The 23,811-nt window shown below is 41.9% G+C and overlaps 1 protein-coding gene across 1 annotated transcript; it reads left to right on the top strand.

Moving 5' to 3' along the window:
- The first annotated feature begins 2,044 nt into the window (after positions 1-2,044).
- On the top strand, positions 2,045-20,605 carry ptpn9a (protein tyrosine phosphatase non-receptor type 9a). Its single transcript, XM_079162687.1, has 13 exons — positions 2,045-2,317; positions 9,431-9,574; positions 12,731-12,820; positions 14,395-14,519; positions 14,839-14,944; positions 16,093-16,203; positions 16,602-16,918; positions 17,426-17,513; positions 17,872-17,941; positions 18,929-19,007; positions 19,156-19,306; positions 19,776-19,983; positions 20,411-20,605. Exons 1-13 carry the CDS (start codon positions 2,285-2,287, stop codon positions 20,599-20,601), a joined length of 1,713 nt encoding a protein of 570 aa, XP_079018813.1. The 5' UTR covers positions 2,045-2,284; the 3' UTR covers positions 20,602-20,605.
- Positions 20,606-23,811: the final 3,206 nt, after the last annotated feature.

The raw sequence follows: 23,811 nt of genomic DNA, 5'->3' as shown, positions 1-23,811 counted from the left end.
GATGATGCGAAGGTTAACGCAGCATTGAGGAATCTTACCAACTTCTCGCACACACTCTCCCTGTTTTGCATCAGATTACTTTTATGACCCCATTAAAAACACATCAAGGTATGAATTAAAGGGCTGTCAATAGTCCTGCAGGAAATGCAATATCCTGTCTGCACTTGAACTTCCCCGCTGAAAGATATTTGCAGCATATAATATTTCAACGGAGACCCGCCGTGTGTTTGTTCGTGGGTCATATTACAGCGACTTTATCGTACCGTTCGGTATTTTCAGTTTCCTATGATGTCATGTAATTCCTGTAAAGCGTACTGGATTAGGATGTAGCCTGGGGGATGCATGAGTCGAGTTTCACTAATTAAATTGATATTCTTGCAACCAACTATTGCGGAAGAGCCTGCTCCTATTATTAGTTATTTCCTCTCACTTTATTTCATGCATTAGTAATGTGTAGTGATAGTTTGGAGAGTGCTTTTGTGATGTATAGCAAATGCACATAATGTGCACAAAAACAGTATATTTTTAAGTATAGACTACAGTGGCTGCATCAAAGAAACCTTCCTGACATGTTTTAGGACATACAATGCATTTGTTTCATATGTTTTTTTCCACCCTCCCTCTTTGACAAGAAAAGTGTAGTGAATATGCAAATATTTTTAGTTTCCAAACATTTAACCGCTATCTTCCAGTCGGGCTGGAGCCCTCAAGCTTCAGCATCCCACCTGTGTAAGGTTTGTATTTGTCCACAGTTTTCTTCCAAACTTGCAGTGATGTCCTAAAATCATGCTTGATAATGCACTTCTTAAACTGAGATGAGACAACAGTCCAGTCAGGACTGAGGAGAAAGACATTGGTGCCGGCCGGCCGGCCCTCCATCCAGGACAGAGTGAGGAAACAGGACGGTAACATCACTGCAGACACCTTCACACCCTAGACACAACCTATTAAAACTTCTCTTCTCTGGTAGGCGCAACATAACACACAAACAACCAGACACAACAAGTTTCTTCACTCAGGCCATCACTCTGATGAACACTTAAATCAGTCCTACACTGTGAATACTCTTCTAATACCAAAATATCCACTGCAGCCTTTATAGATTACAATGTTTCTGTGTTCAATTCTTTTTTTTCTTTTCTTGATCTACATATCTATTACTCATAATATAAAGCCTGCGCTATATATATACAGTTTATAGACATATTTACATGTCGGCTGCCTACTGCACATAATAACCCTGTCCATGTGTCCATTTAGTATTTATTTATTTGTCTTTTCTTTCACTACTTGTGTGATAAGATTGATAGCTCTTCCATGTGAAGCTGGTTAGCTTGACATACAGCATTAAAACATAGGCTTTGTCAAAGGGTGACAAAATCCTCTAAAACTCACTCATCAACATTTCATTTTTGCTTGTGTAATGTGTGGAAACACTTTTTTTTCAGTTGGTTATGGGCCTTACTAACTTGTTACTTCCTGTAACATTAGTCTCGCTGGTTAACTAGCAAGTTGCTCAGAGTCAAGAACTAGTTTGCCACATAACGTTAAGAACTCCGTTATTCTCGTTTTTGTATGTGCTGTGTGTCAGGAGTCCTCCTCGACCCTCCTCCAAGGTGCAAACTGACACTCAAAATGGTGATTTTCCTGTTTGGTTTCCTATTTTTTTTTTTTTATGAATGAAGGCGGAGGTCGTGAGCTTTTGTCATTTTCTGGTTTTAACCACCAGGGGGTGGAGCAACATGCAGAATGAACAGCGGCCAGTCTCTCTCTCTCTCTCCCTGTGCAGGGCTGTGTGTCTCTCACACAACATAAAGGCGAGGTTCAAGGGTAAAAACTTGCATTTTCCTGGCCCGGAGGAGTCAGTGGGCTGAGCAGCAGATCATGGTCTGAACCCAGCTTTCATCGAGCCGAAGCACAGCCTCGTCTAGCTGCTCCGAGTGCTGTCCTCTTTTTCTTTTCTTTTTTTTGTTTACCTCTTCCCTGTCCTCTCTTTTTCTTTTTTTCTTCTCCTCGGTGAAATCTGATACACCATCAGCGGGTTTTCTATGTAGTTTGGGAGGCAAAGAGTCAAGCAAATTGCCCCCCTCGCGTGAAGAAACATTCAGCTCATTACTGCAGCGATTCAGATGCCTTCCACTTTGAGCGAGAGGGACAACCCCTAAACCCCCGTTTTTACACGAGGGACAGACACACAGACATCTCCGTCATCCTCCACTTCATGAAAAAAGGACGTGTCTCGGTTAAAAGAAGAAGGTGACCAGAGAGCTGACGGTGGGGGATCATGGCAGCTACTTTATCGGCGGAGGAGGAACAGGTAGGCCTTTTTACAGTCCTTCCACTTCTTCCTTTCTGTGTGTCGTCGCCCTTAATGTCCCAGCCTCGGCCCTACCTGGAGGTATAATTATTTTTTTTTGGCCCCCCGAGCGTTTGTGTGAACGCACCGCAGCGAGCTGCAGCGATGGCCGTGCGCAATATGGGTTTGTTGCGAAATGCAGCCCTGAATGCGTAGCGGAAATATTGTATCGATTTCTTTGCCGATTGTTGTTGCTCTCGCTGCATCAGTGTCAGTTCCTCTCCAGCGGCTTGAGCTTGAAGTGTTGCGAAACAGGCCGATATCAGCCTTTATCAGCCTCCACACATGTGAAATGTTCATTCGAGGGCACGGACCGTGTTATTACTCCTAGAAAGAGTTGGAAACTGCTGTCTGCTTCCACATTAGGCTCATTGAGGAATGTGTGTGTTTCTAGTGATGTGGCTTTGAAATAGACACACGTGTAATCCAATTTCAAGAATAGGAAATGCATTTAACTTAATTTTCTTTCTGGTCCTTTTAAGCCTAAATGAGTTTCATCAATACTTGCTATAATGTGAAACGTTTATGTAAGCCTAAAAAAAAGTTTCCTTTTTGAACATCCTGGCATATAAATATTTTGGAATAAAAACTTAAAGTGGCAAAAAATTCAACTTATGCTGTATACTTTCTATTCTATCATGTTCATTGAGTTCATGCTCGAAAACAGCAAATATTCACATTTGAAAAGCTGGAATCAGTGAAAGTTTAACCTTTTTTTTGTTAAAAGAAGTTGTTGCAGATGAACCGGTTTCGACTGATCGATTAACTGAACAATCATTTCAGCTCTGACATGATGTACCTCTATTATGCTTCATGGATTCAGGCCCTGAAGACTTTTAAAAGAAGCAATCGGAGTCTTTCCAGCTAAACCTGGATTGCTAAACTTGTATGTATTAGTGTTCACTAAATACAAAAAAGTATCAAATATATTAGGGTATGCTACCCCGAGCTAAAAGTAACTCGGCCTATTAAAACAGTCTTTTAGTAAGTCCTTCCTTCATGAACGTTATAATTGTTGTAGCTGTTGATTCAAATGTATGGACATTTTGGAAGCCGTTTAATTGTATAGTGTTATACTGAGAGGTGTCTCTAATATTTTGTCCATCAAGGAGGGAAGGCCAGTTAAAGTAGCATTGACTCATCACAACATCTCTGAAGATTGAATGTAGGACTGTTGTATCAAACTGTATTCGTCTTAATAAGTGTAACTGCATTTATCTTGATTTGTAGTTCAAACATGACCAGTCGAAGCTACAGTACCACACCATAAGAAATCCAACATGAGCAAAGAGACTGTAGTTTCTTTTTTCGTACATCGTCCGTTACTGTGGGGGAATAAATATCAGTTTGTAGAATCTAGATTTTGAATTTGTAAGTCTTCTTTGGTGCTTTGGTCTCGCGTGCGCTCTTCTCCCCTCATCATCTGGCCGGCAGAAAGCCTTATCTGGCTACTCCATTTCCTGTGTGAGCCAGGGCCCCCGCTAGGGTACCGGACGCCCTCATTACATCCACAGCCTTGTGGGGGGTGTTTGGGTGGATTGTGTGTGTGTGTGTGTGGCAGGGTGGCTCTCTCGGGAGCATACACGGGTGTACTGGAACTTCATTCTAAAGGCAGCTGTTAAAAGCATTTCCACTAGACTCGGGGGAAGGGGGAGTTTATGAGTTACAGAGTGCGTTTGTGTGCGTCTATCATGTGCTTTAGAGAAACTGTGTGTTGTGTGTGTGTGTGTGTGTGTGTGTGTGTGTCGTGTGTGTGTGTGTGTGTGTGTGTTTGTGTGCTGTGAGTCTACTCCCAGGAAGCAGTGAAGTGAGAGAAATTGGGGAATAGGGAGAGCGTGACGTCATTGACTTCCTGTTTTGGTATTGACTCGTGCCAAATGGGACTCACTGAAGCAGCAGCAGTCCCACATTTGTAAATAGGTTAGCATGGCGTCTGTAATCAGACGGATTTTTAAAAAGGCAATGTGGAGGTCAGCCACGAATCCTCTCTTAAAATGTAAAGATAAAGAAATGCATAAAGATCTGTAATCATGACTCTGCAGTTCCCCCCCCCCACACACACACTACTTTCCATCACCCTGTAATAGAGTTTCTGTCTGCTGAGACAATAACACAGTCACCGTGTACATTATGACTCCTGGCTGGAATGCGAGTACAGTAGACAGTATGTCAATACTCAGACATTAATTCCTGTAACAAAGGATCCTGATTGTAGTCGGTAAAACAATCTGTGTGTGCCAGTAAGCCCACACAGACTTGTGTACAAGGCCATTTCCGTGGCACGGACACATCTAAATGAAAGGCAGCTATTCATTGATTTCCACCTATATATGTAACAACTCAAAATGGGCACCATGAGAATGTTCTATAAAGGTGGATTAGTGGTTGGCAATATGGTCAAAGTCATCTATCGCACTAGTTTTAAATCATAATAAACAAAACCTTCTGGAAATTCAGTTTAGAAGCTTTTTTACGGACAGGTTTTGGCCAATCCAGTGAATTAAAGGAGACGTATCGTGCTCATTTTCAGGTTCATACTTGCATTTTGGGTTTCTACTAGAACATTCTTTACATAATTTTTCTCATACTGTTTGTCTGAATATATCTGTTTGCACCCTCTGTCTGAAACGCCTCGGTTCATCGCCTGTCTCTTTAAGCCACCCTCCCAAAGAAAACCTAGTCACTCTGATTTGCTTGCAAGAAATATATGTTGCACGTTTGCAAAGGTAACTTTCTCAAGACGTGGGTGGTTTTTTTCTAATGAGCCTGCATGTGACTGAGGAAGGGGTGCAAAATCTGAATGGCTGGTTGAATCACATGTTTTCTGACCCAAGCAGACCACAAAAAAACTGACCGGGTTGTCTTATTTCATAATACGTGGGCTGGAAGGAGCTCCAGATACACAAATGTATGTGCACAAGCTCTGGAAAAGTGAGTTTTTCATGATATGCACCCTATAAATATTTGAACGATCATGTAGAGCTCACACGATTAGTCAAACATGCGGAAGAGTCACTGGTTCCAGCATCTCAAATATAAATAATTTCTGGTTTTCTTAGTCTTTTGTGATAGCTAACGGAATATCTTTGGATGTGGCACTATTGGTCAGACCAAACGAGCAAACTGCAGACTTCTGAGTGTTTATTTTTTTACTCGGGAGAAGAGATATTCAGATACCATTTTTCTCTTCCCAATACTGATCCTATAACTGAACTTGCAGGACTTTGCTGCCCACCCGCTGCTAATAGCTATTGGAAGCATTTCTGATAGCGGTGTCTGAACAACTCTACTGGGGAGCAGTAATTGACTGAATAAGGGAGTGATTTCGGACACTGACGCCATCTCCCTGTAGCAGCCATTTTTCTCTGTCATAGTTATCTGGGTCAGGGTTTCAAATCCTTTTGGACCCGTGGACTTGTTTTTAGGGCTGTTTGGCAAAGAACCAACTGCAACTTAATCTACTAACCCACAGCACAGCATGTTCCTACTGCAGTGAACCTAATCAATTACCTATCGACACTCATTGTCAACACCACAAATAAACAACCCGTGACAACAAACTGAATTATATAATGTCAGCTGTTTATTGTTTAAAATGTGTCGGTCAGCATTTGAGAACTACAAACCGTGGACATGAAGACAGCGGAAAATCTAAAGACTTGTGGTCCGATGGACTAATTTAGTCTGTTTAGATTCATGTCAGGCAGTTTGAGCCAGAATTAAGTGTTTCAAGAACTTTGAGGAAATTATCTCCTGCTGTATCAGAGCTGGAGCAAGTCAAGCAAATATTTATGCATCCTCCAGGAATTGGAATAAGTCACTCCTCCGCATTGAGTCTTCCTATGCAGTCTGGTGGGCTGTCGCAAAAACAAACCGGTTCATCCTCAAATTCCACTCTGGCGGATATGGCCCCGAGTGCAGAAAAACCAAACAAGACTGGCTTCTCCAGGAACAGAGGGTCACTGCCTGGAGTTGGCAGCCTCTCCTTAAAAGGCTAAGAGAGCGAGAGCAGCTGTCAAACCATTGAAATCGTGGAAACCCGAGTGTACCTGACAGGAAGTTGTCGTTGGCCGACACCGAAGGATTACCGCTTCACAGTGCAACAACAACAAAGAGCAGACGGCCTGCGTTAGGTGGACCGAGTGGACTTTCTGTTAAAGGACAAAACCACAGAATTTGATAATTCATCTGGTAAGCGAAGTCCAACACATTTTTGTGACCATTAACAACTCTGAAACAGTGACAACGATGGGAATGCTGCCTTTGTAAATCTACAGGACTACAAAGTACGAAAACAAAAAAGGAAAATTTCACAGAAGAAAACCTTGTTAACTTTTCACCTTGTTGACATCCTGTTTAATCTTTCGACAGTTTTCTCTGTAAATAATTTGCAACAATAAGACAAAGCATTGCTCCACAGTATCTTACCTCGTCAGTCTTTTTCCATTTGTCTTGTTCAACAAGACAACAGAGCTGGATTCTGCTTCAGTCCAGCTTAAACCAAACCAACTTTTAGAAGACAGAAAATTGAAGTCAGGAAGTCGACCACTGTCCTGTGATAGCCCACCAGATCAATGGCAAGAACAATGAACTCCCTAGATATTGAAAAAAGACAATGGTGAGTACACCCAGTAACCCAATGAAAATCAATTAAAAAGGAACAATGTTTAAACACATTTTGTGAAACACGTCTTCACTTCTCAGTGGTTGTCTTCAGTGAGTTCAGCTGGCTATGCTACAGGACTTGCATGACAACATGTGGTCGTATGTTCAAAGATGGTCTCTGGCGTGAGATGTGGATGACCTCCTGGATCTTTCTCTGGCCCTCCACTGGCTGCTGCTCAATGACTTTGACCCGTTCCCAGTCAACGCTGCGACTGGTTCAGGTCTGGTGTTCACAGACGGATGATGTCGCAACTCTCCATCTGCTGAAAAAGTCCATTAGATGTGCTTATAAACTTTACAACGCGTACTGTTCCCAAAAGGAATAAGGAACTTAAAGCTAGTGAATTTATACTGGGCTGAAAAGAGACCCCTAACCCAGTAAAGTATTGGTGGAGTTTTCTTATTGGATCTACAGTATTCTGTCAAAGTTTACTTGTGAGGTCTGAAACATTTACTAGTTTAAATTGTCTATTTGATGCCAATATTGTAGAATCAGCTCGAAGTGATCAGAGATCCATTCACTACCGCGCTGAAAAAGCTCAGGATTCAGACCGACACCCCCCCTCCCCATGAGAATCGGATATGAAGCGACCTCGGCCCCGTCAGGTGCAGTCGTCCCTCATCCCTTGCATGTTAAGGCAGCTGAACAGAGCAGAAGCTGCCGGGCCCCCCCCCCCCCCCCCCCCTGTCTGTGAAAGCGCTGGCTTTCCTGAGGAGACAGTGGCGTCCTGTCTCGAGGCTCAGCGCTCCTCACTGATCGTTTTGTATTCCTAAAGAGCCGTGGATCCCCAGAACTCGACTTCCTGTCTCCCGTGCATGCCCCGCCGCCGCTGTGCCTCACCAGAGAAGCGGGGCTCCTGTGTTTTTAAAGTGTGAGCTTTCATTGCCTCCTGTGTCGCCTTTTGACGATTCACTGGGTGCTGACTCGCTCCCTCTGCGGGTGCTGAGGGTGGTGGGGGAGGGTTCCTGAGGGAGTGTATAATAAGAGCAGAGGGGAGGACAGGAAGCTCTTGAAAGACTGCCGGCTAAATGCATAAGTTATTTGCAAGATGGGTGGAAGGCCTTTTTATGGTGAACACATTTTCCAAATTACAAGTTTAGTGCATTTGATTAGTTGTTTTTAGATTTGAACTAGTGTCTGAACTTTGTGTTTGATTTTTAAAAAGTGTAAAAACAAAACGCATTTGCAACTTTCCTTTTTATATACTTTTTTTATGCGAAAGGTGTCACTGCAGCTGTTTTTATTCACTGCTGTCGTAGCATTTTCAGCCACAGCAGACAGCTGTTTTCAGCAGACAAACATTACAAACCCACAGTGCCAAATGGCAGACCGACACAGTTGGCAATGAGCTGGCGAACATAGAGGGTCGTTTTGTGGCTACAGCGCCAGATTTGGTGAGTCGATGGAGACCAAAACGGAGCCAAAGGAAGAGTGAATATTGGACTTGTATTCACCAGGTGGCCAGAAACGGACCCAAATGAATGCTAATGTTCTGTATCTGTTCACCATTTTACAAGATGATATTTCAGTCATGTTTTGAGGCCCATACACTACATCCGATTTTGTGAATTCCTGATGCAAGATTTAAAAAACCTTTTTTATTATATACTTCAAGCTCACTAAGACTTAATATGAAAGTATATAGTAAAGAACAAACACAAAATAATAATAATATAGGTCTAATTAATACCACGTAATCAGCGTTTTTAGCACTTTTCCGCTCTGCTGTTATGGGGTTCTTTCCTGTGGCTGCAGCCACATTTCATCATCACATCATGAAACACGTTAGATGCACATGTGGAAGCTCTACCATCACAGAGTTTGATTGTCAATTAATCTTCTGCTTCCTGGAGAAGAGGAATACAAAACCAGAATTGGGGTTCGACAACAAATCAAACCTAAAACCCTTCGGATTCAACTGTCATTAGTGTCATCTACACATATACGAACGTCGTTCGCTGTAAACTGGAAGTTTTCTTTTCCTTATCAAAATTTCTTTTTAGCTCAACCATAGACTGTGTCCCTTTTTTTAAAATGTTTTTGTCCCTTCATGATTTTCACAAAGTGCCAACGCTCTCCCCAAGATAGCTGTGGTTAACACACAAGTTGAACTAGCATGGTTTTTGGTTTGCTGCACAAATTACAGTTCACACATTTAATTCTGTACCTCCCTGTGTACGTACAGTCTGTAAACACACGCGCAGTGAGCCGAGCATACGACTCTTCGTGGAACCCGATCACGGCCGTCTTACCAGGACTCAACATGCTGTGAAATATTCTGTGAAGCCGTAGATGGCGCTTCCTCTGAGGAGGATGTATCAAGTTTAAAGCCCAGTTTCACTTCCTTTCTGTTTGACCCTTCGATTACGGGAGTACAACGTTTGTGACCACATCTGTGTCTGTTTCAGGCTACCAGGCAGTTTCTGGAGGAAATCAACAAGTGGACCAGTCAGCATGGAGTGTCGCCGTTGTCCAGGGAATTGGCCGTCAAGTTCCTCATGGCTCGCAAGTTTGACGTCCTCCGAGCCATCGAGCTATTCCACAGCTACAGAGTAAGAATAGACAAGAGAATCACTTCAAATGAACTTGCAGCTGCTTATGTGTGCACAACAACAGAGCGGCTGAGGTGTAGCTCTCTCTGTTTAACAGATGAAGATTCCAATACGGCAACCAGAGTGGCTAGAAAACAGCTGACGAACTTGTCTATAAAAATACAGTTAAGATGAACACATTTTCTTTTTATATGCAAATGAGAGCATCTTTGGAAACATTGGGCATTGTTGTAATATTCTTAATGATTTTCACCAAGTTGGCACAATTCAACTAACTATTACTACTTTGCACACTGGCAATAACAAAGTTTAGGTGCTATTATAATATAATATAATATTAATATATTTTTTTTGCCAAAAGAAGGGTTTAAATGTGTATACATCTCATATATACATTTAATCCCATTTTTCATTTAAGGCATCAATGTTGAATAAAGAAGTTAATGTATGTTGCTAGGTACGCTCGCTCCGTGTTCATAGTCTACATCAAAACATCAAACACGAGTTTTAATTTGTTAAAGAAATATATTTTATTGGGGACCCACTCAAACCCACCTGTGGTTCACAGTACATTGAAAACCTTCTAACATCACTGCTTACATGCAAGACGCCAAAAGTAAGTTAGTTTACTGATTTCAGATCAGGAGACATGTGATCAAAGGATACGTAAACAGTTCTACTCATTCTATGTCAACTTATACTACTGGACACTTTACCTTTTCATTGTTTGTACTCAGCCCAGTCACGAGTTATACATGTGTAATGTCATCACTCTGTGAAAACACGAAGGACTATTATGTTTGTCTCTTTCCTCGGCTGCGCTTAAGATCGTGAGTGGATGAAGGGAGACCGTGATGCTCGTGGCGTCTGTCAACTTTAGTCCTACCAAGTTTAACAGAAACCCAAAGCTGCTTGCTTAAACATTGTTGGCCAATTAGAAAGCCTGAAGAGTCATTGTGTGAAGGAATAGTTGTACGTGAGCTGACTCATCTCAAGCAATAACTCCAATGTTTTGGTGAAAACATAGTTTCCGTCTTTGTGAAACCTAAATTTAGAAACGCATCTATCAAGTCTGTCCAAACACTTTTTCTGTTTCAACATTATCGGAGGAATCTACTCCCACACTGGAACAATCTAATGTCATTACGCTGAATATTAGACGTTATTTCCACAGAATCTGTTGTATTCTATTAACCTCATTATGACACGACTGCAAAGTCTGTAGCCACTTGCCTCTGACACCAAACTGCAGTTTACTGCCTTTGTGATTATTTCAGATGGAAAGAAGTTGCAAAGGACAATGAATAAAATCGGGACAACACATCAACACATCACAAAATAAAGTACAGCAATCAAACAACACAGTTAACCAGAGGTAGAAGGGTGGAGGTCATTCAGAGCACCTAATAGCACAGTAACACGAGGCCTGTTTCATTGAACACATGTCTTCAGAAGCCGTAGCCAAGCAAGAGATCGCCTAAACCGATGACCAAAACAGACCAAAAGAAACCTGGTGCCAGACACACACACACACACACACACACACACACACACACACACACACACTCCCGCTGAATTACACTCCGGGGGGATATTTCAAGACGCAACATGCAGGCTTATTCAGCTTTCCGGAGAGCTTTGAGCTTATCATGAAATAAGTGTTGCGCCGTCATCAGAAAAGCTCATTGGTTGACACAGCTGAGGTTATGAGGTTAGATTAAATGAGGAACATAAAGTTTTACAGGGCAGGGTGTGTTGAGCCTGCAGGCTCCACAATATCAAACGCAATGATAGAATTTTATATTTCTTAAGACAAATGTAAGAATTGGATTGTGGCTTCTCGCTGCATTTATTTTCTGGGGCTTTTTCAGCCGTAGAGGTGAACAACAGCTATTAAACATTACTGATCTCCCTTTTTGTTTCCTGTTTTGTTTTGCTATGTTCTTAACCACCGCTCTGGGGAGAACCGTGAATTGAAACTGGACCAAGTTTCAGACATGCATTGGAGCTAGCTGTATATCTAGAGGTGTCTGCCATAGGGAGGTTGAGAGGCCACCTGACTGTGGGCCACAGCGTAGCAGAGAGAAGACGTCTGTTCACTCCACATCACTGACATGGCAGTTGGTAACCTTGGTGATATTATTACCGTCAAACCGCAAAATGATGATCAAGATGAAACCTCCAGGGCAGCGCCAGTGGAACAGACTGCAGGTCTCATTAACTTTATGATCTGAAAATAACGAGCACAGACGAGCCAAGCTGGCTTTCAAACAGAGAGGGTTGTTTGAGTTGGGCCTGGCATGACACAGCAGTGTTTTTCTACTGTAGCTGTTGCTGTTGGAAGGTGGATTTCCTTGATTCCAGGTCATTTTAACTTTTATCTGCCTTTTTGTTTCAGTGGCATCAATCGTTCTCCCGACATCACGTCTCAATCTCAGTCGTCGGGCACATGTCTTATATTAAGACATTATGTTGAACTGCAGTACTTACATTATTTGGAATATGGCTGCCCTACAGCATAATATACCCACAGTGGGTTCTTTTACTGCATACATCTCTACATGTTAGTCTTTCTGTCATATTTGTTTCTCATTACTAATAACTCATGACTGACTGCAGCAATAATTTTAAAAGATGAAGGAATAAGAGAGCTGCAGTGAGTGTGAATTCAATAGAGGTAGCTTCCATCATGGCTTCTTCATCAAACGAAAACCAAACTGTTAAAATCAGTGTGAGTGAAATTATGGGGGACTTATTTTGGGTTTGGTGCCTTGTCCTCCGGGTAGGTTAGGTTTGTCCTATATTCATCCCTGGTCACTGGTGAAGTGTATTTGTACAGCCCTTAATCACAGTTTAGGGCCCACATTATTTAAAAGGAGAAGAAAAAAAAAGATAAATACAACAGTAAATGGAAAAGACACCTCCCATGCTTGGCCCTTTTTAGAATGAGTTCAAGAAACTCCCACACAACCTCCTTCTTTAGAGGTGTGTGTGGAAAAAAAAGGCAATGGAAACCTTCCAGAGAGGGATCCTCCTGACAGGAAAGTCAGGCGGGTGGTTCTCCATTGTTCACAGAGAGGAATTCACCTCAAAGTGACGGTCTGTTCTAGTTCCTCCACGGCCTGACTTCACCTGCTGTGATCTTTTTTTCTTCAGGAAACGCGTCTTAAAGAAGGAATCGTCAGACTTCAGCCTCAGGAAGAACCTCTGCGCTCGGAGCTGCTCAGCGGAAAGTTCACCGTGTTGGTAAGAGTGCGCTTTATACCTCCTCTACAGCTAAAGTTCAGTCAGATGTCATCGTACGAAACAATTAAAGGATAAGGGAGGTCGTTCTTTGTTTACTTATTGTAAACAATTCAAATGAAGAGACCAAAGCCAATGCTGAATTAACCCCAAAGACAAGTATTGTCGGAGTATCCTAAAATACAGCTAATTCCTTTGTCCCATAGTCCTCCATTGTTGTCCACAAACTAGTGAGAACATGTGAACAATGAGACGGATTGTCGCATGTTCTGTCATTATTATGATAGACGGGTTTTGTAGGTATTTTTTGGGTCGATCCCACATAACACTGTCTTGGTGTCATGCTGACATATTTTTCACTAGAGCACCAAATGTGTATCAATCCGCAGCAGAAAATAGTCCCCAACAAATGTACTATTTACTCTTGTTTGAGTAATATTTGGTAAAAACTATGGTGTATTTTAGAAAATGATTTAGCGTTTTTTTTTTTTTATTAAACCATGACCTGTTTTTAAAGATCCGAAAATATTGAGACCGGTTTAGCTTGTTTTGGTATTTTCACAGAATTTTAAAATTCCATAAATGTTGGTTCTTCTGACCTTGGCAAGGACGTATAACATGGCTTGAAGATCAATCAATCAATAACTTTCACAACGAAGCGACCCCAACTCGCTCATGTGATGAGCTCTGTTCTCATTGACAAAAAAAGGTTGAGGGTACAAATCCCGAAAGCAAGTTCTCATCATGAGGAATTGAGGGTATTTTTGGGGTGCAAGTTATTGATTGACTGATGTGCCAAGTGGATATCCTGTGCCAGATAAATTTAGCCTTCTGTCAGCCAAATCACAACCATGAAAGATGCACACACACACTCCCACTCTCCTGCGTTTCCCTTCTTCCTTCCCCGTTGACGTGCCACAGTGGCGTTGATGCTGCACATCCTCTTGTCTGACGTCGGAGGTCTCCAGCCTCAGCAGCGGTGCTTCATATCCTGCCTGGGGTATTTTTAGCCCCCGTGCCCGAGAACACGGGCTTATTTGCTTACAACAGGCTGCTCGGTGCGGCTTCATTCACGAGTGAAGAGCCTCTAGTTCTCTTGACACCAGCAGCCTTGACACTGATCAGGTCTGACAGGAAAAATATGATCCGCGCCCCTCTCAGGATGAAAAAGAGCTGTAAGACCTGCAGCATCATGACAAGAGTCCTTCCCCCTGTTGAATTGTTGGCAGCCTGCCAGTAACCAGCATATGAACTTCAGTGCCCCCCTGTGGTCATTGTTCATTCTTACTTTTTTTTGCAGAGCTTCCATTTGGCTGCCTTGTTGTCACACTTTAAACCAGCAGCAGTTAACTCATAGAAGTACCATTAGATTTGGGTAAAAACATTCTTCACAAACATCCTAATTCATGCATCTAATGAAAAATGCAATAACTGTTATTGGAGATGCAGGGGGAAAAAAACAACTGAGACATGTATCCAATACTAATCAACAGCTCAGTACAGTTTGAGTTGTTGGTGAAAAGGGGCCAAACTTATCGCACTAGACTGAGTGCTGATGTTAGTCTTGTGTGTTCCAGAGTGTACGGGATCCTTCGGGGGCCTCCATTGCCTTGTACACGGCCAAACTCCACCACCCAAACAAGACAGGCAACCATGTGGTGCTTCAGGCCCTCTTCTACCTCCTGGATCGGGCCGTGGAAAGGTGAGCGGTATCAGTGAAACGTTACCTGACCAACACTGGGCATCCAGTCTCCCCTGGGATAATATGCTCTGCTGTAGCGATGGAGTCTGGCGCAGTATTTTTACTTAAACTGGAAACCTTACCAAATACATCACCCAATTTATTTCCAAGTGGGTTAGTTTCCCTTGAGGGAATCCTGAACATGTAATTTGACTTCCACTGGCTTCTATTTGAAGTGTTGCTTCAGTTTGCTGTCTATTCGCTTGCTTGAATAAGTGAGTTGTTTCCTGACCTGTTTGTTGAGATATCCAAAACATTAACAGAGACGTCTCCCCCACAGCTTTGAGACCCAAAGGAACGGCTTGGTGTTCATCTACGACATGGCGGGCTCCAACTACACAAACTTTGAGCTGGACCTGAGCAAGAAGATACTCAACCTGCTCAAGGTCGGATTTATTTCATACATGTACATTAAATGCCAAATAAAGTTAAATATCTGAGAAAATGAGATGCATTATCCTAAAAAAATACAGTGTAATATTCACAGGATTAGATTTACTTATCGTCCACACGACTAAACATACTGAAAGGAAGTCGGTTGAGTTATCTTCCATTGTTAAAAATGATTCACTCCTCTTCAGGGTCGGGTTAATACGTAACTCTAGAGTTATGTCCTTCATCCTGCGAAGAAAGCGATTGATTAAAACAGGATTGGTGTCTTCTCTCCTCTTGTAATGCCCGTCCAAAGGGCAGAAATAGTGGCTCCACCGACTGGGTTGACAAGCATAAGGGATTTTTTAATCCACACACCATGGCTGTGTAATACTCAGATGTAGGCATACTTGCCGGTATCTGCCAAAATAAGCACCACTCTAAGTGATTTGTGCTTTAAGGATCTAGTAGAATGTCATCTGGAGTCGATAGCGCAGACACTTCTGTGGCCTCAGCGGCATGTCATTTGTGCCCACATATTGATCTGTAGACGGACTGCAGCAGTGCTCGTCAGATTGTTAATATATACCGGAGTACCACAAGAGAACGGAAAGATGGGTGAGCTTCTGTGAGCACTTTGAGGATAAACTATTTACCCAACAAACTAGCTCATGATTGTCAAAGGGTGCTTTCACACCTGTAGTGGATTTCATTTGTGACTGACAGGTGTCACAAAGCTCACAAAGAAATAAGTGATTATAAGCTTCATTAGTTTTATTAGACCGCAAATCGACTGCATGTCATAAATAATGACTCACAAGAGAGACGGGACTGGCCTTTCACACGCTCCCAGATGACTGGTGCAAACTTCCTGAGCAGATTTCACAATCAGAAGATGAATTTATTAATAATTTAGCTTCTGAAATCCTGCTCAAATCCCATATCTGTTATCATAAAATCCTGTGGTCCAGAGTCACTTTTTCAGGCGGGTTCGGTTGTTTGTTCCTCAGGGTTCTATTGACAGTTCTCACACCAGCACAAACGTACTGTACTAACTGCGGAAAACGACCTGAGCGTGTTCAACCCAAAAGAATGAAATAGATCCTGTTGAATGTGACTCACACTGTAGTTTGTTATAAGTTGTTCTGTCTCTCTCCACCAGGGGGCGTTCCCTGCCAGGCTGAAGAAGGTGTTGATCGTCGGGGCCCCCGTTTGGTTTCGAGTGCCGTACAATCTGCTCAGCCTGCTGCTCAAGGAGAAACTTAGGGAGAGGGTAAATGGAGGAGCTCTTTTCCTAACACTTGCTCCATGTTTACGATGAGTGCGCTGGCAATTCAGTGTCATCGATTGTTGCAAATGATGATTTGATTAGGGGGTTCTCTTTGACCACTAATCCACCCTGCTGCCGCCTCCTGGGATGTTGATGCGTGAATCTCAGGAGTCGATCACCCTGCCGACATTACTGCCCCTCAGTCATTTCATTAATATGGATTTCTTGAGAGTCAACTGATGGTCTACTCTAAATTGTGTTTCAGGATTATTCATGCAACCAAGGACATACAAATTATAAAAACAATATCAGCCCTCCACCAAAGGAATCCATAGTTGGCTGCAAGTTTTACCAGGTGAACTTATTCCCATCTGTGGATCCCCTTTCTCTTCCATCTCCAGGTTCAGATGGTGAAAATGGCCGAGCTGCGCCAACACCTCCCCAGAGACTGTCTGCCGCAGCACCTCGGCGGCCTGCTGCCTCTGGAGTCGTACAGCTGGAACCAGCAGCTCCTGGCGGGCCAGAACGGCCGCGTAGACCCGGTGGACGAGCTGGTGGGCATTCCCGTGGAAGACACCTCCATCCACATCCCGGGACCCGAGTCCATGCGCCCGCAGGAGCTGCTGACGCACCTCGGCAGGCTTCAGCGCTCAGGCATCCACCAAGAGTATGAGGAGCTCCGTAAAGAGCCGCCGCCCGGAAGCTTCCACTGTGCACAGTGAGTCCACAGCATCAGACGTGTAGAGCAGTGGAGCTTCATAACGAACATGAGATCATTTCTCACAACAAGGAATTATTTAACAATACTCTTCTTATTTATTTTCTAAAAGTAATTCATTAAGTTTACATTTTTGCTGGGAACAATGAAGGGTTACACTCTGAATCAATGTCGTAGTTCAGGCTTGTTCTGTTCATGGGGTGAATAGTTATTGTGGATCCAGGCTCACACGAGCATCAGGAGCAGGTGAAATGATTTGTTGTCAGTGCTGAAACAATTAATTGATTAAGTCGATTAACAGAAAACTAATCCGCAACTCGTTTTTCAAGCACAAATGCCAACGATGTGATGGTTTCAGCCTCTCAAATGTGAGGATTTGATTTGTTATGTCGATGAGAAAATAGAATATTTTGGGGTTTTGCATTGTTGGTTGTATAAAACGAGCAATCCAGCAAACTGGCTACTGAAGTAGTGTCATTAGTACAGTTTGGTATCATTTGTCTACAGATTAGCTTACAACCAGGAGAGGAATCGCTATGGAGACGTGCTGTGCCTTGATCAAACAAGAGTTCGTTTGAAATCCAGAAGGAACGAGGTGGGGGGTTTATTATTATTTCTTTTCATTTTTGTTCATCTGCACATTACAGTTGTCATTCAAATGGAAAGAAAAAGACTGCCAGTTCCACTCTTGATCGCTGTCAGCTGCCCAGAAATGTGCCACGCTTCAACATGTTGAACGGCTGCCACACAGCCAGTGTTCTCATTCACCAGCTAGCTGGTATTTGTCCTCAAAGTGTCACCACATTATTTTACTCTTTTTTTAGAATAATTGAATACTCCATCAGCCCAATGTAGACAACTGAGCTGTACAGCCTCATTCACGTCATAGCACGAGTCTCCTTTTAGTGTTTTGTTTACTTCGTCTTTGTAGCAAAGCTTTGTTGTTCCCACAGAGATCCGACTACATCAACGCAAGCTTCATGGACGGCTACAAACAGAGGAATGCATACATTGGTACTCAAGGTATGACAACTGTCACACATTTGTAATGCTCACTGGATTGTTGGAGTAGTTAAGGAGATGAAGACATACTTAAATGTGTGTGTATAGAAGGATGCGTGGATGCTTAAAGGTATTTAAGGAAATCCAAATTTCATTAAAATTAATCAAATTTGATTGTTTGGATTAAAGTGTTTTGAGTATAGCATCGAAAACTGACTATGTTGTGACTATCTGCGCAAGATTTAAGCAGGGGTAGCAATGAACCAAGCACTGGACCTTGTGGTACACCAAAAACATTCACACACAAAGCTGTGTGGGCACAAGGTCAAATAGGCAGGATGCTGGGTTTTTTTGTGAAGTACTAATTTTCTGAGGAATTCTAGGGAGACTTTCTCAAGATGAGAGAATTAGATGGTGATTGGATTTTTGGATTTTGTGCCCACATATTGATGTGAAAACTGACTGTAGTAGAAGAGTTGTGCTCATCAGATTGATTTAATATATACAGGAGTACCTCAATACGAAGAAGGTGAGCTTCAGTGAGTACACTGTCTAAATCGCGTTGTGAGGATAAACTACTTTATTTTAGACCCAACAAACTGCCGGACCAAGGGGGGAAAAAATACATTGATGCATTTTTTTAGTTCTGGTCCGGTTCCTGTTCACACTAACTTTTTTACAAACTAACCAAGAGGAGTAAACATGAAGTTATACAGACTGACATGCGACTCGTTGATCGGACAGTTTTGGCGAATGTCATCCTGCATCATCAGGACCCACAAGGGGAAATCAAAAATTGTATGCAGCACTTTAAGGCCTTCAATGTGTGGTGTAACAAAGAAATAAGTGATCATAAGTAATGGTTGTCTTTTTTTTTGGAGTTTGGTACGAGTGTGGCTCAATACGCTGCTGTTCCATGCAATGAAATGGATTTGCTCCACTACACAGATCACTGACTGAACTGAAGTCATTCTAATGTGCCTTGAATCTCCTGTTGTACTTGTGCAGGACCTCTGGAAAAGACCTACGGGGATTTCTGGAGGATGGTCTGGGAACAAAACATGCTTGTTATTGTGATGACAACCAGGTAATCTAAGTTTATTTTATTTTTCATTAAATTCCAAATATAATTCATACTTGTTCTTAAAGTCAGAAAAAGGTGCCAGTTTCTCCTTTTTTGAAGGTTAGTCGGAATAAAATGATTTCACCAAGTACGTCCTGTCTCTGTGCTGCAGGACAGATGAGGGCAGTCGGAGGAAGTGTGGACAGTATTGGCCTCTGGAGGAAGGGGGGCAGGAGGTCTATGGCCACATGGCGGTGGTTAACCAAAGGGTGGACCACCACACCCACTACAACCACACCACGCTCGAGCTGCACAACACCGAGGTACAGCCATGGGCCGAGAATATGTGTTGCAACAGGAAAGTGCAACAATATTCAGGATGTCAACAAAAAAACTTGCACAGTAGAATCTAAGATATGTTTCAGTTTCTCCAGTTCTGGCCCACAAATGGTTCTAGTTAAATCCATCTTCCACTCTTAAACTGGGTCAGTTTTATTTTTTTCAACTTTGCACAGAGCCAAGCTTGTTTCCAGTCTTTACTTTATGCTAAGCTAAGCTAAACACCTGCTGGCTCTAGCCTTTTATTTATTTATATATATATATATATATATATATATATATATATATATATATATATATATAAGTGTACATACAGGAGGGTGGTATTGACTTTCTCATCTAACTCTTGGTGAATAAGCAAGTTAGCATATTTCCTAAAATGTCAAATAATTCCTTTTTATGTCGGCCATATTTCAAGAAGCATGCCACTAAAAACATATCTTATCCATTCAGACATGTGAACAGAGACAAGTGAGTCATTTCCAGTACCTCAGCTGGCCTGACTACGGCGTTCCCACCTCGGCAGTGACTCTCATTGACTTCCTGGGAGCTGTGAAGAGACAGCAGAGGAAAATGGTGAAGAGTTTGGGACTTCAGTGGGCGGGCCACCCACAGGGACCCCCAATGGTGGTGCACTGCAGTGCAGGGATCGGGAGAACAGGTGAGATCCTGAGATTGTTTAAGCCTGAATTTGCGTCCTATCCTGCGAGACGGTATTACAAATTGTGCTTCATTAGTCGGATTTCGTATTTGATGTACTTACATTGTCTTTGACAGCATGAAACGAGGCCAATTTTAGCTGACATAAAAGAAAATGAAACTAATTCTATATATGGGTTCACCGCTTCACAACCTCTAACATTAGTTCTACTGTTTACTCGCAGATTACACACGTGCATAAAGCGTAGCCTGTACAGCAAACTTCAGATGAAACGTAGTTTATTCGCTCCATAACAACTGATGGAAACACACATTTCACATTTCTTTTTTTGCACCATTTGAAATGCTTAAAACATGCTTAACAATTGAATGGAAACACATCTTTAATTTTAAAAAGTGTCTTTGCTAACGAGCCCTGTTGCTTGCAGGTACCTTCTGTGCCCTGGACATCTGTCTGTCCCAGTTACAGGACGTGGGCTCTCTAAATGTTTGCCAGACGGTGCAACGCATGAGAACACAGAGGGCCTTCAGCATTCAAACCCCGGACCAGTACTACTTCTGCTACAATGCCATTTTGGAGCATGCCCAAAGGCAGGGCCTGCTCCCAGCCAATCAGTGAGCTTCAGCCCCCCCCCCCCCCCCCCCCCCCCCCCCCCACCCCGACTTCCCCAATTAACCCACGAGCCCTGAGATTTCTGCAGTCAAATCTGTTAACCCCAAACTGTGTTGTGTGACCAATTTGTGAGACCAGGAAAGTAAAGTTGGAGAAGCTGTCTGTTGAAACTATAGGCCCATTCTTCATTGGCAGGCCAGGCCGAGACGAGACGGTGACAAGAAAAAGGCTTGAGAGGTGACATTCTGGTGTTTCAATGTGATAACATTCTCGCTTCCAACAATGTGACATTTTGTTTGTGCCGAACATACGTGGTAGAGTGAACAAACTGCTCCTGATCAGGTCTGTGGTCTGTGGTCAGGCACATTGAGTGGAGTGATCGAGGTGATGTTTGTTAACCTTTTTGTATATTTATTTTGCCACTTTAAACCGACGGTTTAGGGGACCTTAAAGGAGTAGTTCACCCCAAATTAAAAATTCAATCATTATCCACTCATGCCATATTGGTTAAAACTATACTAAACTTTGTATGACTGCAAATAAATGACTTTTAATTGCATTTCAGTCTAGTTAACATGGCCATTGTGCACCAAAAAGTTACTTTTCTCCTCACAACTGCTGTGGAAAGTTTAGTGTTTTTAACAGCCAAATGAATGGCCAATAGACACAATTACTGAACACATGCAATATCTTGATCAGATGCATGAAGTAAGCGCTAAACTTATTTTATTTTCAAGAGCTGAGTTGGAACCACAGTAGCTAGCTTATCTTTTTTCTTTCTAATATACAAATTGTATTTATTGCATTTATAAGTAACGTGGACAAGTCGCAAGTTACCGACAACAATTTTCATTTTGGGGTGAAATGAGCCTTTAACTAAGTACACCATTTTTTTTATTCCAAATAGGGAGCTTGATCTCCACTGTCATGCGACAATAATGTATTTTTTGTGAGGTTAATAGTTTTTACACCTCCTGTGTCCAGGAAATATTGAGTAGTGCATTTTTAGCACATGGTTTAAGTCACGTAGATGGTACGAGCTAGTCTCAGGAGTGTCATACTGAACACATGGAGGTGAAACCGCTCAACAAAAAAAAAAAAATGAATACAGAAAGTCTTTTGCCAAGAAGTTGTGGTATTCCTTTAAAGTTGCATGATGCATTCTCCTCTGCCTTAGAAAGAAAACTCAGTAAAGAGGAGTGAAGCACATCTGAAATGATCAGGCTGTAAACGATACATCCCCCACTGTGATCACTCATTAAATTGCTGTCCATGTGAATTCCTCTTTTTGTTTTTCCAAACGTATCCACTCACCTTCCATCTCACTAAATTGAGATTTTTCTAACGTATACATGCAGCGACTAGTGTCTTTATGGCCGCCTTTGCTCACTAGCAGTGCCATCATGCTTCAGTGGTTGTGGGAATGTATCGCTAAGCGCCCACTCGCACTCACACGCACACATTTAGAGCCGTCTGCAGTGACTACGCCATTCGAAGCCAACATCTGTGGAAGTCATCGGTTAAGACCTCATGAGTAGTGCAATACTTCTTTTTGTTTTTTGTTTCACACCAATCATGTCTTAGCACTTTTAGATAACTATTCCCAATGTGCTCTGAGATTAGTCGTCGTCGTGATAGGATGGGATGACGCATAAAACATAATTCTGTAGGTCGACACGTGATGCTGGGATAACTTGATTGTTACATTTAGTAATGCTGAGATATGAAACATTTAGTGACATTTTGGACTCACTGTAAACATCTGCATAGAGCTTTATCATGAGGATTTTTTACAGGGAGGCCAGAAATGAATGATAGAATAGGTCAACAGGCATCCACAAATCTGTGCCTACACCCTATAGAGTCCTTCTTGGACACTTGAGAGTCAGAAATTTTGTCTGAAGTATATTTTCATTATTATTGTTACTTTAAGTTCTACAGACTGTGGTTGTAATCAGTGCTTTCATCTGGTCCCAGTATCTTGACATTATTATAGAGTACATGTACAAAAACTGAGTGTCTGTGTGTCATGCGTTGTATTATGTTGTTGCTGGGTGAAAAAAAAAAAAGTGTGTTTTTTGCTACAGAATTCATATTGAATTTGCTTGTGGTGAAGCATTTTTAAGTCTGCCATCATCATGCACTCTGATTTTAGAATTATTTTTCCTTTTCAATGACGGACGCAAAATGTGCCCTATTTTATTTTTCTATTGTATTCAGCAACTGTTTTCATACGATTACCCAGGATATACAGTTATCTACATTAATTTTATATTTGTTCTATTATAACCTATTACTTTATCATTCGTATGACTATTGAATCAAGCTATACTGTATTAAATACAAACTATGTCAACGTATACATTCGTAAAGCTGTGGGTTTTTTTTGGCTTACTAAACTGATTTATGGCTAATTTAAGGTTACTCGTTTTCTCTTTTTTGGTATTTTTAATTTGGCAATCAGTTTGACTGTCTTGTATAATATCAAACATTCATTGAAACTTCAAGACGGGTATAAATAAAGAGTATCGTAAACCTGTTAAGACAAAAAAGAAAGAAAGCAATAGTTCATATTGGTGCATGTATTCTAATCCCAAATCTGTTCTCCAGAGGGGACTTTGATCTTGGATTATTCAAAAAGTACACAGTAAAAGTACTTCCATCGTGTTTGTGCAGGTAGTCTCAGAGGGCCCAGTCCAAAAATATTAGTTTCATAAACTACTTGTGGATGAAAGTGTTTTTAGCACCCATCAAAGTTAGACAAACAGGCCTATTCTCATTTTATGGGAGGGCTTTTTACATTGGATTACTCAAAAAGGTACACGGTAAAAGTAGTCTAAACTACTTGTGCAAGTAGTCTAAGAAGTACTAAGTCCAAACATATTAGACTATTAAGCAATTTATGGTTTTTATCCCACATCAAAGTTAGACACAAAAGCCTATTCTGGGTCTCTGGAAGGGAATTAAACATTAGATTATTCAAAAAGTACACTGTAAAAGTTGTTCATATTATTTTTGATTTTAGTCGAAATAGTAGTCAGTCGAAATAACATGCTCATAAATTACTGTTCTGTTTCTTAATCGCAAATACCGTAAACTAAACCACACGCGATCCTTTACTTTGAAATCCGGACCGGAAGTTATCCGTGGCGGGATTTGCGGTAGTTTTAGAGTGGATTTATACTGTACATACACAGCTCTCTGTATTCCCATTTT

The sequence above is a fragment of the Pholis gunnellus genome, assembly GCF_910591455.1.
Source record: "Pholis gunnellus genome assembly, chromosome: 7".
Lineage (NCBI taxonomy): Eukaryota > Metazoa > Chordata > Actinopteri > Perciformes > Pholidae > Pholis > Pholis gunnellus.
The sequence above is the reverse complement of the archived record's forward strand: the minus strand, read 5'-3'. Positions and strand labels throughout refer to the sequence as shown.

Coding starts and splice junctions, on each gene's coding strand:
- ptpn9a (XM_079162687.1), top strand. CDS start 2,285: ATGGCAGCTACTTTATCGGCGGAGGAGGAACAG. Junction 16,919..17,425: donor GGAAGCTTCCACTGTGCACA/GTGAGTCCACAG, acceptor ATTTGTCTACAG/ATTAGCTTACAACCAGGAGA. Junction 19,307..19,775: donor TCGAGCTGCACAACACCGAG/GTACAGCCATGG, acceptor TTATCCATTCAG/ACATGTGAACAGAGACAAGT.